At 34.0% G+C, this 14,231-nt stretch overlaps 1 protein-coding gene across 1 annotated transcript in view; it reads right to left on the reverse strand.

Moving 5' to 3' along the window:
• LOC107083529 (general transcription factor IIF subunit 2-like) overlaps window positions 1-4,837 on the reverse strand; it is a 78,935-nt gene extending 74,098 nt beyond the window's left edge. Inside the window, exons 1-2 of the mRNA XM_015372840.1 lie at window positions 4,769-4,837; window positions 2,636-2,780 (exon numbers count right to left, since the gene is read on the reverse strand). Coding sequence (XP_015228326.1) covers window positions 2,636-2,780; window positions 4,769-4,819 — 196 coding nt within the window. The 5' untranslated portion in view covers window positions 4,820-4,837. The remainder of the gene's footprint in view (window positions 1-2,635; window positions 2,781-4,768) is intronic.
• Between the last annotated feature and the right edge of the window lie 9,394 nt (window positions 4,838-14,231).

Here is a 14,231-nt window from a genome sequence, read left to right on the forward strand (position 1 = left end):
CAGTTACTGGGGATTTTTTTTTTTAGAGTGGATTATTCCAGTATAACAACATCTCTAATATAAAACATGATAATTCTAGCATCAAGGCTTGGGACTCTATGAGAGGCAGCTCAAATACTCAGGGTTTCAGAGTTGGTTTAAAAGATCACAAATCCATAATTACTACTTGTAAATTTGAAATTAAAAATAAAGAAATTAATAGTTTGGATAGAAACACTTTTTCTGAAGAACCCTGAAACGGCTCTTGCAAAATTTCTTTACATATTTATCTTTATTATAATAATTACAGGCTCATACATTTTAATCTGAAAAAACTAATTAAGGGGTGGATGGACAGATGGCAGGAATACATTCCTCAGAGACAAACTGCTGCACCTTAAATGCACCAGGTGGCGTTATCACAGATCCTTCCTCCCAATAGCTCTAAGACTTGATAATCATCACTGTTCCCAACAACCTCAATAAGTTTTTACATTCATGCTAATTTTTTGCACAGTTTCTGTCTTAGTCAGTTAACCCCTTAAAGCCCAGATGGTTTAAGGAGCAAATTCCACCTGAAGTTACATATGTGAATTAAAGCAAGTACAGCTCCCAAACTATAAATTGGAAATACAATTCTTTGCAATTGTATGACAGAAAGGCCTTAAGGAATTTTTTTCCAGTTGGAACCACTATTGTAAATATCACCATGCCTGATTTATAGCTGATTACACAAATAAAAATGTTAAAAATATTTAGCCTAACCAAAAAAAAAAAAAAAAAAATTCAAAACAAACACTGCAAACCACCATGAAAACTCATTTAAATCATTGGATCAACCTTCAGACTTTATAGATCCACATCTTGACTTTAACTCGAGCAAATCTGGACTAAATAAGCTGAGGCATGTTTCTTCCTTAAAGGTTTGGTTAGCAGTGTTGTAAGCGGAAATGTAATTTTGGTACAGTGGTGCCAAACTGGCCAAATTATGCCAAATGCATTTTTCCACTCATAGAGGGGAATCTGGCCAGACAAATATGCCAAATTACATTATTGAAGGCCTTCTGCATAAGACAAAGCCTATTTAGCATTTTTTTCATTGAAATTTACCAAAAAACACACAATAATATCACCAAACTATACTAGTAGTTTTCACGCACAGAGCAAGCTTATGTAACACATGCTAGTTACATCACCTGAAATGGTCTCATAGTTACCTGCGACCGCTCTTTGGAAAGGTCTGAGCCTCTAGTTTCCAATGATGCTGGCCATTAAGGGGTGGGGCTAAAAATTAATACGTACTGTTACATTAATCAGGCAGAGTACGAGATGTCAGATGGAATTTTAAATCTCTTTTTATTTGTTTACACAGCTATAAAACAAAAAGTTTAAAAAAAAAAATAATAATAATTCCGAAACATGTTTTAGAAATTTTAAAGCCTCATTTTGAAAGGCGTGTGGATGAAACACCATGTGACTGTGTTTGGTCCATTTCTATAAAAAGATTAACATAAGCAGGAATCGGACCCGCCAGGCTCAAGAGGTTAAATAACATGCTGCTTTATTTTTTGCACATTGGTTTTGCTGCTATTTTTCACATATCCATTACAATAAAAAAAAAATTTCTGTTATTTTTATACACTTTTGTTAAGGTCCACATTTGTGTAACCACTTGGGCTATAATCTTTTGCTGCTACTGTAACAGTTTCCCCGTTGTAATTAAAATACAAAGTCTATGTAGTCAGCTGGTTAAATTATCAGGATGTTGCAGGTTTTAGCTCATATTTACTTGAACTAAACACAACCATTTGGTATTTTTTTAACAAAAAAACCCTGACAGATGATTTCACAGAATTGTTTCTGTGCAGCATCACCTTAAAAATCTCATCTTCACTGCCTAATAAAGTGTACCAGAAATCTGTGCACTGCTCCATTTTCACACGCTCCCCTCTGGAGCGAGCTGGTGTGCAGTCAAAAATGCACGCTTTAAACTAATTCTGTCCCGCCTTGGGAGACGCCCAAAATATGCTTTTTTTGTTTTAAAGCCAACCTCAGCCGATTATGCATGAGAAGAAATCACTCATGTCTCACAGAGGGCCGGCACCCTGGCAGGTAGTGCACTGCTCTTGATCCGCCAGTCTCCTGGGATTTATTTATTTTTAATAGAGCGATGACTGAATACAGAAATATATCAACCTTTAATTTAATTTTACGTTTTAGAAGAATAATTCCTGTAATCAAACAGAATTGAAGCATTACTCTGGTCACACAGTAACAAGCAACAAAACAATACAGTGGCAGCTATTTATAAGCTCTTGATCTGATGCAAAATCCTTCTGGCTCAGAAAGGACGTATGACACATTATGCCTGGCAGCAAAATGTCCTCCACAAATAAGAAGCTGGGCTGATTCTTCTCATGAATTTTACAGTGCAAACAGAGGAGAATTATATGAGAAAAGACCCAAAGAATCTGCTGGAATATTTTGCCTGAACAAAATGCTATCTATTCCTGTTTCTATATGTTGGAATGGGAAAATAATGTTTACAATAAATAATGTACATTAACTGCTGTGGAGCATTGTAATCTAAAGTCTGCTCCGTAAAGTCAGAGGGGAAGAGGCGAGCAGGTATTTGCACCATGAGTATTTCACCGACCTGCTTCGCTTTGGCTGAAGACGGCCATGGTCTGCGCGCCCACTGTGTGCATCGTGAAGGGATATTCCCTCGGTATCTGCAGGGACTCATCCTTCTCCCCTGCTGCAGTCATGGAGGCCAGCTCTTCGTTAAGACTGAAACATACCTGAGAAGGACCAAAAAAATAAAATAAAAAAACAAAACAAACAGCTCAGTCAATACACAACTGACAAGTCGTATTATCGGCTGTCTTCCTGCTTAATCAGGTCAGACATGATGCGATGAAACTTTATTGATTCCTGTGAGGAAGTTGAGTCATGAAAGAGAAAACAGAGATGGGGTGCAACATAGTGAAGAGAGGATATCAGCAGAAAACCAAAATAACAGAGCTCCACACTGAGCCGTGCAAAAGCATTCACCCCCGTGGAACCTTACACCTGGTCACATTGCATCCACAAACTTCAGTGTGTTTTATTTGATTTGATTTGCCTTCAGAAGCAGGTTTATGAGGAGATCACATTGGGAATAAATCCGGCTTTTCCGTGAAGGCATCAGAGGTTGGTCAGAAATGTTGGTGAATACTCAGAACTATAACGTCAAACAGGTTGAAGTTATAAATTAATATTTGAGGCTTGGAACATCTCACAGAGCTCTGTTCCATTCAGCATCATGAAGCAGAAAGTGTATCACTAAACAACGGAGATATGCAAGTTCATCCAATCAGGTAAAAACAAATGTAAAAAAAACTGTCAACAGGAAAACTCTTAGTTGTTCTGATCACACAATATTAGTAGGAGAAGTTTCAGTAAAACAGCAATCCAAAAGATAGAGCCAGGGCTGCATGTACATCACTAAAAATGTCCTAGTCAAAGCCTGGATCGAAATCCGAGTGAATAGATTTGTATAAAAATGTTAATAGAAGCTCTCTATCCAGTCTGCCTGTGCTTAATCTATTTATCAAAAACGTGCAAAGCTGGTCGGTCTACACCCTAAAGACTTCTAGATGTCATGGGAATCTTCACATAAGTGAGGTGGAGAGATTGGAGACAGTTAATTGTTAATTTAACCAACAAGCATTTAGCTAGACTGATGATAATCCAACAGCACATGCTTAGTTACCCCCTCCTTTACCAACAACACAGCAGATACATACCATAATTCCTTAATTGAGAACTGAATGGATATATAGATATAAAAAGTTATATTTCTAATGATTGCTTTTTATGTGATTGCACCACACCGTCTGTATGAACAACCTAACAGTTTTGTAATTTAAATCATCAGTTAATCTGCTTTTAACAGGCATAGACATCATAGTGCAAAAATATCATTTTATGGAAGCATTGCTAGTTTAATGATGGAATGAGGGTGAAGGATCATTGCAATGCACAGCTGTAACTGTCTCCTTATTGATCATATTCATCTCCAAAGGCTTTATCCAAGTTGCAGAATATCCTACATTTTCTGTTTTGTTTCCTAGAATTCTACAAGACAAGAAAAGGAGAAATAGTCAAGTAAAATATTTAAATAAGCCAATAGGTTAAAAAAATGTGATGAAAAATGAGTTTTATGTGTCAATAAATTGCTGTAGCAACTGTCCCCATGAATATGGACAATCTCAATTCAACCACGTTACTTGCTTTATATCAGGATCCCAAATTATGCACCTAATGGGCTTGTAGAGCAACAACGTGAGTTAACTATGGTAAAATATGGTCATTCACAAAAAGCCCGGTGAGAAATTGAGGGAAAAGTGAAAACTGTTGCAGCTGTCCCCACTCTCCCCTTCTTTTTTGAGTTTTTCTCCATACTTCATACATGCGCTACATTTTGTTGGTCTTTTACAAAAAGATTTATTGAAGTTTGTGGCTGTAATGTAGCTGGGAGCCAAAGACAGCAGTTCAAAAACATGTTCTGATGGTAGAAAGAAATATGACAATTTTTTAAAAAGTCTCACCTCCGTTTTACCCTGTTTTCTGTTAAAGGAGAAAAAGGATGTGGATCAATGATTCTAGAATAAATTAACATGTCTGCCTTGTTCAGCAGCAGTTTGAGACAAATTAAAGGAAAACACTGAAATATTGCAATGATTGATCATCTAAATGTCTGCAGGTTTAACAGATAACGAGAAAGTAAACGTTTTTTGATACATACTTTTCTATTGAGATCTTCCCAACTTCTCCCTTTTCTGTAGCTTTGTCCCATTGCTGAGATAAATACTTTGGAACCTAATTAAAAAAAAACATATGTGAAAATATATTACAGTTAGTTAATTGATTTACAAATTAAGGACAATTAATCAAAAATATTTATTTAAAATTCTTAAAATCATGAATAAACACTGAAAGGGATTTTCCTTTAAGCCTTTGTGCAACAATCAGAAAAGAAACACGCATTTTTCAGCACTTCTTTGGACCTTATGTTTACTAATATTTATCCTGCATGTGTTTAAACAAACCTTAACCAGCCACACGCCTTTACTCTGCTGGACTCCTGTTAAATTCACCTCCTTTTTGTCAGACATTGCTGTTTGTTTGATTTGCAAAGCAGCGACCTGGAAACCAGAACCAAAAGCTTCCTGCCTTTCAAATTAAAAACATTTGCTGCTAATTAGCTAAAATAGATTTAAGTGTTTGCAGTCTTAGATCACGTTCATCTCTAAAAGCAACGACAAAAAAGATGAAATTTAAAGAAAATTAGGCCATTAAAATAATGGTCACTCAAAAAAAATAAAAATCAAAAATAAAATACATTTTTGAAAAATTAAAAAATTCTGAATGTATTCCCTGAATTCTAGATTTAATCTCAGAATAATGGACAGTTTTAGAATTCTGACTAATTCATTTTAGAAGTCTGACTTTGATCTCAGAAAATTCTGATTTTAATCTAAGAATTCAAAATTTAATCTTATAATTTTTAATTAATTTTAGAAGTCTGACTTTTTACCTAAGAATATACTGACTTTATTCCAAGAATTCTGAATTTAATCTCAGAATTTTTAATTCATTATAAAATTCAGATTTTTATATTAGAATATTCTATCTTTATTCCAAGAATTCTGGATTTGATCTTAGAATTCTAAATTTATTTTACAAGTCTGACTTTTCTCTCAGAATATGATGACTAACTTTATTCTATAAATTCTGAATTTAATCTCAGAATTCTGAATTCCTTTTAGAATTCTGACTTTTATATTGAAATATTCTGCCTTTGCCCTCAGAATTCTGTATTTAGTCTCAGAAGTCTGAATTCACTTTAGAAGTCTGACTTTTATCTCAGAATATGTTGAGCTTATTCTATGAATTCTGAATTTAATCTCAGAATTCTGAATTAATTTTAAAATTCTGACTTTTATATTAGAATATTCTGCCTTTGCTATCAGAATTCTGTATTTAGTCTCAGAATTCTAAATTCATTTTAGAAGTCTGACTTTTACCTCAAAATATGTTGACTTTATTCTATAAATTCTGAATTTGATTTCAGAATTCTGAGTTCCTTTTAGAATTCTGACTTTTATCTCAGAATATGTTGACATTAATTTAAGAATTCTGAATTTGATTACAGAATTCTGAATTCATTTTAAAATTCTGACTTTTATATTAGAATATTCTGCCTTTAGTCTCAGAATTCTGCATTTAGTCTCAGAATTCTAAATTCAATTTAGAAGTCTGATTTTTATCTCAGAATATGTTGACTTTTTTCTGAGAATGCTGAATTTAATTTCAGAATTCACAATTCTTTTAGAACTCTGTCTTTTATATTAGAATATTCTGCATTAATTCTAAGAATTCTGAATTTCATCTTAGATTTCTGAATTCATTTTAAAAGTCTGACTTTTATCTTAGAATATGTTGACCTTATTGTAAGAATTCTGAATTTAACCTCAGAATTCTGAATTCATTTTAAAATTCGGACTTTTATATTAGAATATTCTGCCTTTACTCTCAGGATTTTGCATTTAGTCTCAGGAATAAATTTTAGAAGTCTGATTTTTATCTCATAATAATTCTCATGACTGTTTGTATTATTCCCTCTTAACTGAAGTGATACCCCTGGGATTTAGCGGTAAAGTAATTTGACTTTTTATTCTGACATTAAAAGTCAGATTTTGTTGTTGTTTGTTGGCCCTTATACTCTTGAATCGTTAAAATTAGAGCATAATCAAGGACAAACATAATATCATCAGACTACAGGCCAACAACTACAAATAAAATGTTTTATCCTAGTAAAACTAAGTCAATTAACTTTTTTAAATAAAAGGCTGTGGAATTAGAAACAACCCTCATAGCTTTAAATCTCTTGCCATATAAACACCCACAGTTAACAAAATAAAACATTGATTTGAGACTCAGCCACAGTAGCACATCGTCTCTTAAGTCTCTGAAGACCTCTGAATCACAGCTTCGCTCTCAGGTTGGTTCTTAAGAGCCAAAAGAAGCTGTTGACTATGATTGCAAGGCTGCTGAAGCCCAGAGTCCAGCAATGCTTTTAGAATTGGTACAGTTTGTGGGTGGCTCTCTTTGGCCCATCATTTTCCTCATCATCATGTTTAATCACTTTCAGTTATAATAAAACACTAAAGTTTGGCTGTAAAGGAGTGTAAAAACCTTTAAAACAAGGGATGCATTATGTAAGCTCTGAGCTCTATTTGATGCAAACTATGAAAAGTTTGATGCTAGTGAGTCTAAATATGTTTTTAGAACATATCTCTATTGTTGCTCCTGCACCCACCATTCCTACTCAGATGATATCCATTTTGGCCTGGAGATCAAACTAGCTTTGCAGACATTTACACCATTGATGTGAGGGTGGCTTGCATATAATCACTGCAAATTCCAGTCAAACAAATTAAAGATGAATGCAGGGAGAGTCGTTGGCGTGTGGATTAGCATTTTGACCTATGATGCATACACTGATTGATTTGTTTTGTTGCGTCTGGATTCTTCTGGAGCAGTTTTTATATTTGTCATAACTATTGAGTAAAACATTTCACCAAGTATGGGTGCAGACAGACAGATGGGAAAAGGGAAAAGCTTTTGAGAATTTAAATCGGGACAGTGAAGCCCAGAAAGCAGATGAAAGAGAATAAAGACAGGAACACACCAAGCAAGAAATAGACATATTGCATTGTAGACTCAAAGATTTCATTGCCTTTTTATTCTCATTTACTCTGCAATGCAAAGAAGAGAGGTAATGGTGACAGTTATAAGAAAACAATTTTGCCTCAGACTAAGGCGTTCTGTTGGGACAATAAAGAGCTTCATAGAATAACTCATAACATAATAAATCTTAACTTTGTCTTTCAAAGCCTTATTTGCAGGGTTTTTTTAAAATGTAAATCTGGGTTTTAAAGAAAGCAAGTAAAGAGCAGCTGAAATTGAAGGCATGGCATATTTATTTTACGGTCAGCAGAACACTTTTCTGGGAATTTTAAAGTATCCTAGTAGAGAAGATTTGGAAAAGGAAACTGGGCAACATTTTTTCTATAATAGAGGGGTCACACATGTCAGAGTAATTCATTCAAAGGTGATGGAAAGGCTGATCTCACCATCTAACCTCTGATTCAGAAGGAGCAGGGCAGCTTTGTTCTTGGACATGGATGGGTAAACCAGGGCCTGCATCCTCAGACTACAAGTAGCTCCTCAGTGATGTGACGTTACGGAAAATCGTAGAATCCCTGAAACTAAATACTTTCTTTAACAGTCATACAATGATTAATATAGAGATTAACTCTTTTCTCCCCACTGAGGAAACATTTAATATTGGATTCTTAATGAAAAACATAAAACAAAAAAACAGAAAAGGTAGGAAACAAATACAATAAGAAAATAAACATCTAGACAAGAAAAAGTACAATGACATAATTTCAATTGGGATAAAATGCATGGCTTAGTCAGTATCTGGTCCAAATACTATAATGTATGTCTTATCTGAATTCAAAAGCAAAAAAATAGATATGCTAACTTTAAAATACAAGCCTTTAATCTGTCTAAGTGGTTAGATTTGCTAGGAAATATGGACAAAGAGAATCAGCCCTAACACTGAACCTTGTGGAACTCCAAAGGTAACCATGAAGCTTGAGATTCATCATAACTATGAACAAGCTTAAATCTGCCAGTCAGATTAATTAACTAGAAAAGCACTCAGAAAGCACAGACCTCTGCCAAATAGTTCATTTCCCCAAACGTATTGTCACTTCAACCTTAAATAATTATCTGTATTCACAGAATCTTTCATAACATTCCTGCATCCAGATTATGATATGGATTATCACCTAAATGGAATGGAATGTGCATTGGATTGAGGTGCACCTTTGCTAAAAAAATCATAAAAATATAATTTTGGGGTTATCCTGTACACAGAAAGACAAACAAACTCTCATAAAAACATATTCTCCTTGGTGAAGGTAACAAGCTTGCACACAAGACTCAGCTTCTGCAGTATAGGCTCAATTAAGACAGACTAAAATATGCTAGAACAGAATGAAGATTATAAACATGTTCTTCTGTCAGATAAAAAAAAAGGATTAACTAATGTAAAAAAAAAAAACTAATAAGATAAACTACACCTCTTTGAACGTTTTGTTTAAATGGCAGAAAAAGGGGGAGAGTTGTAAAAGTTGTATCAATAAAATGGATCAGGAATAATAATAATAAATAATTTTAAAACAGACATTGCAGAGGGAAACTAATAATTCAGATCTTGATTCATCTGTGACATTAATCCTACCTGTTTAATAACCAAGCCTAATGAAATGTAAAATATTTCATAACAGGTGTGACTCAGGTGAATCCTGAGCATTATAATGTGTGAAAAATGATAAAGATCGGGTCACTGAATGTATTCATGAGCTTTATTTTATTCTATTTTTTGACAGAAACCTTCATTGCGCAGCTCACAGCCGGCTTTTTGACGCCGCTGACGTAGAGGTGGTGGGAAACCAGCTATATGTGGGAGGCATTAGGATGCCAGGTGTTAACACATGGACTGAGAGCCGTCCACATGGACACATGATTACATCAGTGTTTGAAAGACACTTCTAAACCAAAAGGTTTTATTTCAGTTCTTAGCACAAAACCCCCTTAAATCTCAAAACAAAGCAACATATGAGCATGTTAGATGTTTTAGTACAATAGGAACTGGTTAGCTATGAAATATATTAGGCAATAAAGGGAAAGCAGTTTGTTCACTGCAAAAATTTTAATCTAAGTAAGTCATTCTTTCTTAAATTAAATGCATTTTTCCTGAATTGAGCAGGTAAGTAAAGCACTTTGCCAATGGAATACGGCAATTTACATTTCAAATAAAGTAAAATAATATCTAATTATCTTATTTTAATGATAAATATACTTATTTCATTGGCAGACCATCTTTGCCTACTAAAATTAATTATTTGAAGAATTTTTTTAAAATCAAATTCTCATTTTAAGATAGTTTTTGTGTTATTTCAGCTCTTAAGAAGTCCTGTAGGTTTGAGATAAAAGCTGGTAATTAAAATTAAACGATGTTGGTCAATTGGATATAATTTAGCGACGATCAGAAAGATGCTGAATGTTTCGCACTTATACAGAGCAGTGAAACCATTTTCAGATTTGCTTTTGCTCTTTTTGTATCACTTAAATGCCTCGAATCAAACATATTTTCATTCAGACTAGGCCGTTCTTAAACATTTGTTTTATTTATTTATTTATTTCAAAGGTGGATTTGCTTCTGATCCTTGTCCTAAAGCAGAAAACTGTCTCCATTAATCCCAGAAAGCCATCCTGGTCCAGAAGAAGAGAAGCAGCAGCTGACGGTCTCACTGCCATCAACATGTTTTGTTTTTTCTTTTTTCCTGAAACGCTCTGTAAGCTTTGCACCAGATTTATGAGGTTTCTGAAAATCATCTTTTGTCTCATTTGTCAGAATTAGAATCAGCTTTAATGCTCTGGATGTGCAGGTATTTTGTATGTAAGTTTCTTTTGCATCTTAGAGGATTTTCTGCTTATAGCTTATGAAAAATCGCATCAGACAATTAAAGAAAAACTTTTATGACAGAAATTTAGGCCTAGTTTAAAAAAAAATACCACAAGTATCTCTTTAGATGTTATTTGAAAAGGTACTTTTGATGAACGAATATCAAAAGGATGAATTCCTATTTTCAATTACTGAATATGATTCTTTTAATTTACAAAAGAAGAGACAAGGTTGACTAGAGTCCTACCCTCTTAGAAAAACCCCTTTTTTCCTCAAATAAATTTCTTCTTTAGAAACAGATTTTTTTTTTTTTCTTATTCATTATATTTTAAGTTCAGGGCAGCAAAGTTTTACTTGATGAGATCCTTTCCCCTACTTCATGCTGTCAGACCGGTTCTATTTAGGGATTTCTGGACGGTTTTGCCTGTTAGATTGAAGCAGAATAAAATGCATAATAACATCTGATTCATGATTTAACAAATGCAAGGGATGCACTTATATTTTTACAGAGGAAAAGTTAGTTTTACACAGATCTTATGTATTTTTTAACTGCTTACTGCATTCATTCAGCTTCTCTTTGAAATATGTGTTTGATTAACTCAAACTTTTAAATTTGAGACAAAAAAAACAACTTCATAGGACTGGTCAAATAAATGTCAAATGAATTGGATCCAAATATATTTCTGACTGTTATCTGCAGCGTCAAAGGATATTTTAGCTTCAAATTCTTCTTATTGAAGGAGCATTTTTCATTTTCTAATTTTTTTTTTTTTATCCAATGAATATCTTCTTTTCTCAAAGGGAAAAATTACAGATTTTTACTTACAAAGATTGTGCGTCACAGTCAGCAAGATAAAAATGTGTTTGAAGGTTATGTAGCTTTTAGTAGGTACATGGCTTCAAAGAAGTTCATTTTTATACATGCTTCCTTTGAAAGACATTTCTGTTGATGGAAAAGGATATTTCTTTTCTGAAATTCATTGCATTGTTAGTGGAAAAAACAAAGAAAGATTTTTTTTCTTTAAAGAAAAGAAAATGTTTTCTTTTACATTTCTTGATGAAGTTTAGAAGGCTGCCTGCCTCAGCAGCTCGTTTGTGCATACTGCCATCTTGTGGACAACCATGATACTGCTTCGATTAACAACTGAACAAATGAATGAAATGTTTTTGATCTTTACTCTGCAGCCCTGTTAGATTGTTTTTACTGAAAAAATGTCACAAAATTTTTGGCTTCTAATATACTGTGTTAAAAACTACAGCCAGTACAGATGATTCTGTCACCAAAACTCCACATTCAAGGACTTATTAGGTTTCATGCACCATGGAGCTAAGCCCATACCAGGGCTTATAAGACAAAGAACAGGACAAGTTTTCCACACAGATCATAAGCTCCACATAAATATATATATGTTATTTAAAAATGTAAACAGGGTACAACACTTATTTTCAGTTTTTCTAAGTTTTACAGATTCACAAGCGTAAATGTTGTACAAAGAGACGTAAAAAAAAACAAGAAAACCACTGTGTATTGAATCATAGATCACAAGCCGTACCTTTTTTTTTTTCTTTTCGCTGATGATACAAATTATTAAAAGGAAGTAGGAAAAAAAAACAATCAACTAGTTTTGAACTAAATACCAGCTCTAATGTTAGTAGTGTTGTACCGATGCCATTTTTTGGCCCTTATTCCCGATACCTGGCTGTGCAGTATTGGCCGATACCGATACCATCTGTTTAAAATTTATGTGTGGTGTATGCATGAAGAAGTGGATACTGCTTGGATGTGAAATAATGGCCATCATGCACTGCAAAAACGATCTGAAATTAAGTAAAAATTTCTTAAATCAAGTGTATTTACCCTTAATTTGAGCAGGTAAATAAGATAGTTTGCCAATGGAATAAGTATTTTTACATTTAAAATAAGATGATTAGATAAAATGTACTTGAAATAAGATAATGCAATAGTTTTTTCTTATTTCAAATGTAAATTGTCTAGTTCCACTGGCAAAGTGTCTCACTTACCTCCTCAATTCAAGAAAAAATGCACTTATTTTAAGAACAAATGACTTATTTAGATTTACATTTTTTGCAGTGTGCATGGCTTCTACCTGCCTTTATGAAGCAGGAAAAAGACTAGGTAATACAAAGTGAATCTAGTAGAACTTTTTATTGCCTGCCTGGAATAGGTGACAATAGTTGAATAAACTTTTGGCTTTCCAAATGGTATCGATGCCCTATTTGTTGGTACTCGCCGATACCAATACCACCATTTTAGTGCTGGATCGGGGCCCCACCTGATACTGCACTGGAAAAACGATTTATGAATAAGTTAAAAAAAATCCTTAAATTAAGTGTATATACCCTTAATCTGAGTAGGTAAATTAGATAGTTTGCCAATGGAATTAGTGTTTTTATGTTTTTAAAACAATGCAATTGGGTATTCTCATTTTAAGTTTAAATTGTCTTGTTCCATTGGCAAAATGTCTCTTTTACCTCCTCAATCCAAGAACAAATGCATTTATATTAAGAAAAAAATGACCCATATAGATTTCGATTTTTTCCAGTGTGGAATTGGTACAATGCTAATTGTTAGTTTAAGCTAAAAGGATTAATGTTTAGAAACAACCCAGGAACCAGTTTCATGGTTTCCAATGATGAACCAAGAATAGCTAGAAGAGCAGGTGGTCTAAAATGTACACACTGCCAAATACTAAGAGAGAAATAAGGTAATATTTCTCATAATAAGTGTGTGGGGGGGGGAAGCCTTTGGGTTGTCATTGCAGTCATATGTGTTATGTAATGTAATAATTATTCCCCTATGAAAGGAGAACCGGATGTTTTTTTACGCTTAAGAGTTTGTAAACTTTCTGGAACTCTTGAGCTTTTTAAAGTTTCACTTTCACACTGTTAATATATGTTCTGTGCTTTTCTCAGCTTAAATAAGCTTATTACTGACAAGCACTCTACTTCATTTTTGTGCCTTATGTATTTTATTGAAAAGCTTACGTTGATTTTTTTCTGATTCAATCTAAGCTTTCTGTAACAGTGCAAAAATAACAAAGAATTTTAACTCTGAGAGGCTGGAGAGGTGATAAATATTAGTGATCTGTTAAAAAATTAAAGAAAAAATGAAATACCTTTGATGGATGTTTACAAACAAGCAGCTAGTGTTCTGGACTGCAAGAGTTTAAGCAAAGCAACTTCCTGTTTCCACTGAGTATCTTTCAACGCAGAGAGGGGGGACATCTTTGTAACACAGAGACCCACTCATGGTTACTGTGGTCGGCTTGTCAGCCATCAACACATTCACATCAACCTTTCTGCTGGAAGGTCACAACTTTCAGAAACCATTTCTAAAGTTTCCGAATGTGCTTCTCGTAGTTTATCAGCATCAGCGGGTTTGAAGAAAGACTGCTGTGTGATAAACTTAGTGAGACAATGAAGGTAAAGTCTACCTTTACCTGGTTAAATCTCCTGTCGTCTAACGGACCATGGATACAGGAATCCCTTTTCATCAGGGATAAAATGAGCTTGGCAAAATTCGTGCTCCTGGTTTCTTCTTTCTCCATCAAGGTCATTCCCACTTAGGGATGTTTGAACCACAAATCACAGCCTCCTTACAGACTCCTCCTGTCTGCTTTAATATATATATATATATATA

Source organism: Cyprinodon variegatus, unplaced genomic scaffold (genome assembly GCF_000732505.1).
Source record: "Cyprinodon variegatus isolate N-32 unplaced genomic scaffold, C_variegatus-1.0 Scaffold77, whole genome shotgun sequence".
Taxonomy (NCBI): Eukaryota; Metazoa; Chordata; class Actinopteri; order Cyprinodontiformes; family Cyprinodontidae; genus Cyprinodon; species Cyprinodon variegatus.